Source organism: Hevea brasiliensis, chromosome 17, assembly GCF_030052815.1.
Source record: "Hevea brasiliensis isolate MT/VB/25A 57/8 chromosome 17, ASM3005281v1, whole genome shotgun sequence".
NCBI classification, from domain to species: domain Eukaryota; kingdom Viridiplantae; phylum Streptophyta; class Magnoliopsida; order Malpighiales; family Euphorbiaceae; genus Hevea; species Hevea brasiliensis.
Window position 1 is genome coordinate 54,364,617 of NC_079509.1, and position 6,317 is coordinate 54,370,933.

Genomic DNA, 6,317 nt, shown 5'->3' on the forward strand with positions numbered 1-6,317 from the left:
TATATATATATATATATATATATATATAGGAAAGAAAGTTGGATAATGTGCTGGCTTTCACAACAGTAACATAGCTCTATACCTAACTTTCAATTATACACATGCTTAAAATTGGTTATTCATTGAAGTGCTTTTGGTTGTCTTTATATTACTGTAACTGTCCTTCAACTATATATATATATATATATATATTTAGTTAGAGGTTGATAGCAATAGCCTTTAGAACTCCATTGATTCATCTGTGTTTCTATTGGATTTGCCACGCCATTGCATGCAAATATGGCAGCTGAAAGAGCAAAGCATATGAGTCTTATTTATTTGCAATTATTTCTTGGATTGGTTTTCTTCTCTTGCATTGCTTTCTCTAAGACTGTGGTGACTACTCTTCCCGGTTTTGATGGGGATCTTCCCTTTCATCTTGAAACTGGGTTAGTTGCTAATTTCCTTCTCCTTTATTTATTTATTATTTTTTTACATTTTTAGTATTTTTTCTTTTTTTTAGGTAAGATTAGGTTTTTTTTTTTTTAAATAAAATAATAATGAGAAGTTGTAATTTTGATGAACAACTGACCAATAATTTTATTAACTTTTTGGGGCAGTGTTATTAATTCAAAGGCCCTTGTCTATTTTTTTTTCTTCTAAGATTATTTTATTCTTTATCTAGTTGTTTAAGAAAAGGCAAGCAAATGAACCAATAAACTTTTAGCTTGGGACTATTGGTGCAGTCTCAAGGGCTAATTATTAGATGCACCTATAATATTAAAAAGTAGTACTTCTTCTCTTACAGAAAAATTGACCATTCCTATATTATAGAGAGTGGGTCTCACATGATTGTAAGAGATAGTGCATGTGCACCAGGTGTACTTAATAATTTCTCCAGTCTCGAGACCATGAAATCTGGAGTTCAAATCTCAATGAAAAAAAGTTCAAAAAAGAAAAGTGGGGCTCACATTAGATTGTCAATTTAATTATAAAGACATTTTTTTTTGTGAAGTATTTATTTTTACTCCTGAAAATTGTAATAACAAAAAATAAATTTATAAAATTGTATACAGTTACATTGGCGTTGGAGAATCCAATGAGTCGCAGCTATTCTACTATTTTGTAGAGTCTCAAAGAAGCCCAGCGCTTGACCCTCTAATGCTTTGGCTCACTGGAGGGCCTGGTTGCTCTGTTCTCTCTGCCTTCTTCTACGAAAGTGGTAATCCTGTTATTCATCCATTGCATCATTTCAGGCCTTCTATTTATTTTTAATAATTTTTTAAAAAGTTTCATATTCATCTTGTTCACAACTAATAATCTCATCTACCTGTTGACATTTTTTTACCAATAATTTCTAATGGTATTAGAATTGTGTTCAGGATCCTAAAATCTCGAGTTATGAGTCATAATCGGAGTTAATTATACCAAAAAAATAATCTCATCCACTTTCTCTGTCCTTTTTGCAGGTCCTGTAGCATTTGATTATTCTAATTACAATGGAAGCTTACCATCCCTGCATTTGAATCCTTTTGCATGGACACAGGTGCATACAGCCTTCTGTTCATTATATATATAAGTATGTAATCTTCTTTTCTACTTGCAATCTTATACTAAAGGAGGTCATCAAGTTTCCAGGGCATCAATATAATATATGTAGATGCACCAATTGGAACTGGATTCTCCTACTCTACAACCCAAGAAAATTACTATGTTGATGACATCAAGTCTGCTGCACAGACCTATGAGTTTTTACAAAAGGTATGAGCTAAACATTCCAACAATTTTTTTTCAAAAAAAAAAGAGAAATTATCAATAATTGAACCATTAGTTGTGCAGGTTGTGAATTTTTAAATAGGATGCTAAGCTTACCGAAGGATTTATTGTTATGCAGTGGTTATTTGACCATCCTCAGTATCTTACAAATCAACTATTCATTGGTGGTGATTCCTATTCAGGCATTCCCCTTCCAATTGTAGTACAAAATATACTTGATGGTAACTAGATTTCTTCTTTTTGATCAATGTACTTAAATCCCAAATCATAGTTCATTATTAATTTTTCATTTCCTTGCAGGTAATGAAGCTGGAGTTCCACCAACTATGAATCTGAAAGTAATGTATCTTATCTTATCAAAGAGCTTGAACAATACTTGATTATTTTATGAACTTGCATATACAAGATGACTGGAACAAGCATTGTTTTTTCTGTGTTGTTAACAGGGATATATACTTGGGAACCCTAAGACAGATGACTTCATTGATGAGAACTCGGTAGTTCCATTTGTTCACAGATTGACACTCATATCAAATGAACTCTACAAGGTCTCTTCTACTATATATCTTTACTAAAGAACCTCCATAGGATAACTGCAATGAATATGTGCTGATATTACTTGAAAACTTTGGAATGTTGTGGAAATTTTCCAGTCCACCAAAGAAGATTGTGGTGGAGATTATGTGAACATAAATGCAAGCAACACAGACTGTGTTTCAGATATCAATACCATTGATGAGGTTAGAGCTACAGCCCATAAATCCAACTTGATTATAAATAATAGTCTGCTATTTTTCAAAATAATTGAGGGTGGGTTACATAGTTGCTCTGCTTGTGACCTGGAGGTCATGGATTCGAGTCATAGATAAGGCTGCACACATCAATCCTCCCTTTGTGCACTAGTTCACCCCTATATTCTTGAAAATATTAATATTCAGAGATCCTGTCCCATGTTTCAGTTGATTCTTCAAATAAACCTGATGCAAGTTCTGGAGCCTATTTGCCAAACTGCAAAACCAAGAGCAAGAGGACTCAGAAGAATCGGAGGAAGAAGATCTCTCAATGAAGAGGACCTTGAAAGTATTTCCATTTCCAAGCTTAATAGTGCATATTGGTGTCGGGTAATCATAGTTATTTATCTTTCATCTCAAGAATTTTCTTTTCTTTCTGCTTGAAGAGGTAAGCTCTGTGATCAGGGCCTTGTGTAAATGAGTGATGACTGGGTTTTCTTCCTTCCAGGAATATAACTATGTGCTCTCTGGTGTTTGGGCCAATGACAAAAGTGTTAGGGATGCTCTTCAAGTTCGGGAGGTAATTTTATGCCTCTTCTGCTGATAATCATAATTTTGTGTGTGTGTGTGTGTGTGTGTGTGTGAATTTTTAATACTCGGCATCTTGAATTTAATTGCATAAAATTTTAATACAATGTAAGCAGAACACAACTGGAGTTTGGAAGAGGTGCAATGCTTCCTTAGCATATACAAAGGATGTCTCAAGCACAGTTGATTACCATAGAAATCTCAGCAAGCAAAGCCTTCGAGCTCTTATATACAGGTGATTATATGCTAATTAACTTTGTTGTGATTTTCTTCTTCTTAATATTCTACTATTTATCAATAATAATAATAATAATCTTAATTTTGATTTCTGCAGTGGTGATCATGATTTGTCTGTACCTCACATAGGGACAGAAAACTGGATTCATTCACTCGATTTGACCACCAACGAATACTGGAGGCCATGGTTTGTAGATGGTCAAGTCGCTGGGTAGGTCCAATCTCTTGCAACCTAAAATTTTTCCAATATTCTTTCATTTCTTGCAAGACTATATTCATAAAACTCTATCTGTCTCATGCAGTTACACAGAGAAGTACATGAATGGTGACTTCACTCTCATATATGCTACTGTGAAGGTATGGAAAAAAAACCCCTTAAAGCTACTAAGGGTTTGTTGACAGAAGTTCATACAATTTTTATTGTTTTTTTTTTTTTTTTTCGTAGGGGGCGGGTCATGTTGCTCCAGAGTACAAACCAAAGGAATGTTATTCCATGATTGATCGCTTCCTTGCTTATTTCCCTCTCTAATGGAAAAAGAGATATATGAGTTTTCCAAGCATAATTTTGATGTATTAATCCACAACTTAAGATTTCAAGGATCCATTTTTATGCTCTTAGCAGGCTAGGCGTTTTATTTCTTTATTGCAACATAGAGAGTATGCTGAGACCAAAGTTAATGGGCAAGAAAATGAGAATAGATATAAATAAATAAAAGACATCTTTTAACAAGTTCTTTCTAACATTGAAGTTCTCATTTATCGGAGGCTTCAAGTGTTCAACACTCAACTGAAGAAGCATCTTGTATTGGGAGTTGTAATTTTTCAGTCTCATGAATAAGAAAATTGTTGATTTTGTTGAAACTAAAGAGGAAGAGAACTGCAACACTGTGTGGGGTATAAAAGTTCTTCTAATGGAAGCTAATGAGTCTGAACGTCTAATACATTGATTTGAAAACATGTTACATAGGCTTATATAGTTGGTATAAGATATAAATGATTTGTTTGGTTTAGCTAACCGTTACAAACATAATCTTTATCTACAAACTTGTTACAATAGATGAACCTTATCACACTCCCCCAATTCGAAATAAGGACTGGTCGGATTGTAGTAGTTGATGGAAATGAGGGTGTCACATTCGAGAGACTACTTTGTTAAGTAAATCCACAATTTGATCCTTGGATGAGATGAAACGAATTTGGAGCTGCTTATTAGCTGGTATATCATGGAAAAATGAAAGTTCACCTCGATATGCTTAGTTCGAGAGTGTAACACTGGATTTGTTGTGGACAGATAGGAAAAACTTATGTCTCTTAATAAGGATTGAAGCCAAATGACTTTCGTTGTTGCTACACCCACAACTTTATACTCGACCTTAGTTGAGGACTTCACACCATTGGTTGTTTCTCGGTGAACCATGAGATTAGATTGAATACCATATAGCTAGTGATTCCCATCATTGACTTGCGGTTAACGGGTCCGCATTTGCACATGCATGAATATCATTATGAGAAGATTTTGGTAGCGAAACACTATATGATGGGTGCTCTTAAGGGAGCGTAGAATATGCTTAGCTGTTGTCCAATGGTCCTCGATGGGTGAATGAAGGCACTACGATACATGGTGAATTGCACAAGCCACATTAGGTCTTGTAAGAAATAAAAAAGCACAAAGTATCAAATTTTGTTCTCCAAATGTCAAAGTTTAAAGTAATTGAAATTCTCTCAAATTCTTACAAAAATGTCAATAAATCAACAGTGCCCAAGTAAGACCTGATATCTATTTAACCAAGAAACGGCTATTAGAACTATTAATTGGTTAAAGAAACATAAAATCAAAGAAGAATTGAGTTGAAAACTGTCGTGAATGGCTTTGAATGGCCAAAGAAATGAGCAAATCACAAGGTATATGCCTTCAGGTTTTCAGACCAATGGCAAGGCTAGTCGACAGCGATGCTAGAATGCTGGCGTTGGGCCACGAACGATGAGGCAGTAGTGTGACGCCAGAGAAAGAGAGAGGGAAGAGAAAAATGTTGATGGGTTTTATGGTTTTGATGATTTGAGGAAGAGATATGGTGATGGCTTTAGTTTTGGTTACGGTGGTTTGAGAGAAAGTTGTAGGAATAAGAAGATGAATATCATGATGGAGTAAAATGAGTTGGTGAAGATTAAAGTTGAAGATAAAAAGAAGGCTATTTGACTGGATTAAAACACTGGATCACATTTTTATAGTTAGGTTTTATTTAAAATTTATAGTTGGTGAAGATTAATTGTTCACGTTAGAATAGCCTAAACTTATCAACCAATCAATGTGTCGGGGATAATTGTTTGCTAAGCTGGGAGAGCAAGGCTGGCATTTTCTCACTGGGCTATAATCTCTTCTAAGGTATTGAAGGTTTAAATTCAAGCTTCGTTTGGAAGAGTATATTACATTCTTAGACTATATTGAAGCGGGGGTATAGGTGGAGGGTTTGCAATGAAATGAAAATTAGAGTTTGGAAGGATCCATGGTTGAATGGTGGTGATAGTTTTTAGATCGAATCTTTTCCACTAGAAGGGTTAGAGGATTTGTATTTTAGGGACTCAATGGATGAGGAGAGTAGGCATTGGAATGATGATTTAATTCAGGGCCTCTTTCAGATGAGGGATGTAGAAGCTATTGATCGGATTCCTATTAGTTGCACTGGTCTTGAGGATGTTTGAATTTGGCATTTGGCCAAAGGGGCAAGTGCACTGTTAAGTTTGCTTATTACACTAACAGGGAATTAATTAGAACTCCTGTTGTTAATACTGCTTATGTGACTTTTGATGAAGCTTTGGAAGCTCAAGATTCCCAAAAAATTAAGAATTTTTTAGGGCAAGCATGTTGGGATTTGTTGCCTTTTAAGTGCAGGTTGGGTCAACGCGGAATGCAGCTTGAATCGTGCTCTACAGATTAGTGCAGTTGGTTAGAGTGCAGGGGTAGCCGCAACCAATTCCATTGGAACCATCACCAATTTGATCTCTGCC

The 6,317-nt window shown here is 35.1% G+C and overlaps 1 protein-coding gene across 1 annotated transcript; it reads left to right on the forward strand.

Moving 5' to 3' along the window:
* The first annotated feature begins 207 nt into the window (after nt 1-207).
* Nucleotides 208-4,041, forward strand: LOC110655631 (serine carboxypeptidase-like 18). The gene is made up of 14 exons (XM_058140091.1): nt 208-428; nt 1,056-1,201; nt 1,449-1,525; nt 1,618-1,740; nt 1,874-1,976; nt 2,056-2,093; nt 2,202-2,303; nt 2,409-2,495; nt 2,715-2,876; nt 2,995-3,066; nt 3,191-3,309; nt 3,409-3,522; nt 3,614-3,668; nt 3,757-4,041. Exons 1-14 carry the CDS (start codon nt 280-282, stop codon nt 3,838-3,840), a joined length of 1,431 nt encoding a protein of 476 aa, XP_057996074.1. The 5' UTR covers nt 208-279; the 3' UTR covers nt 3,841-4,041.
* Nucleotides 4,042-6,317: the final 2,276 nt, after the last annotated feature.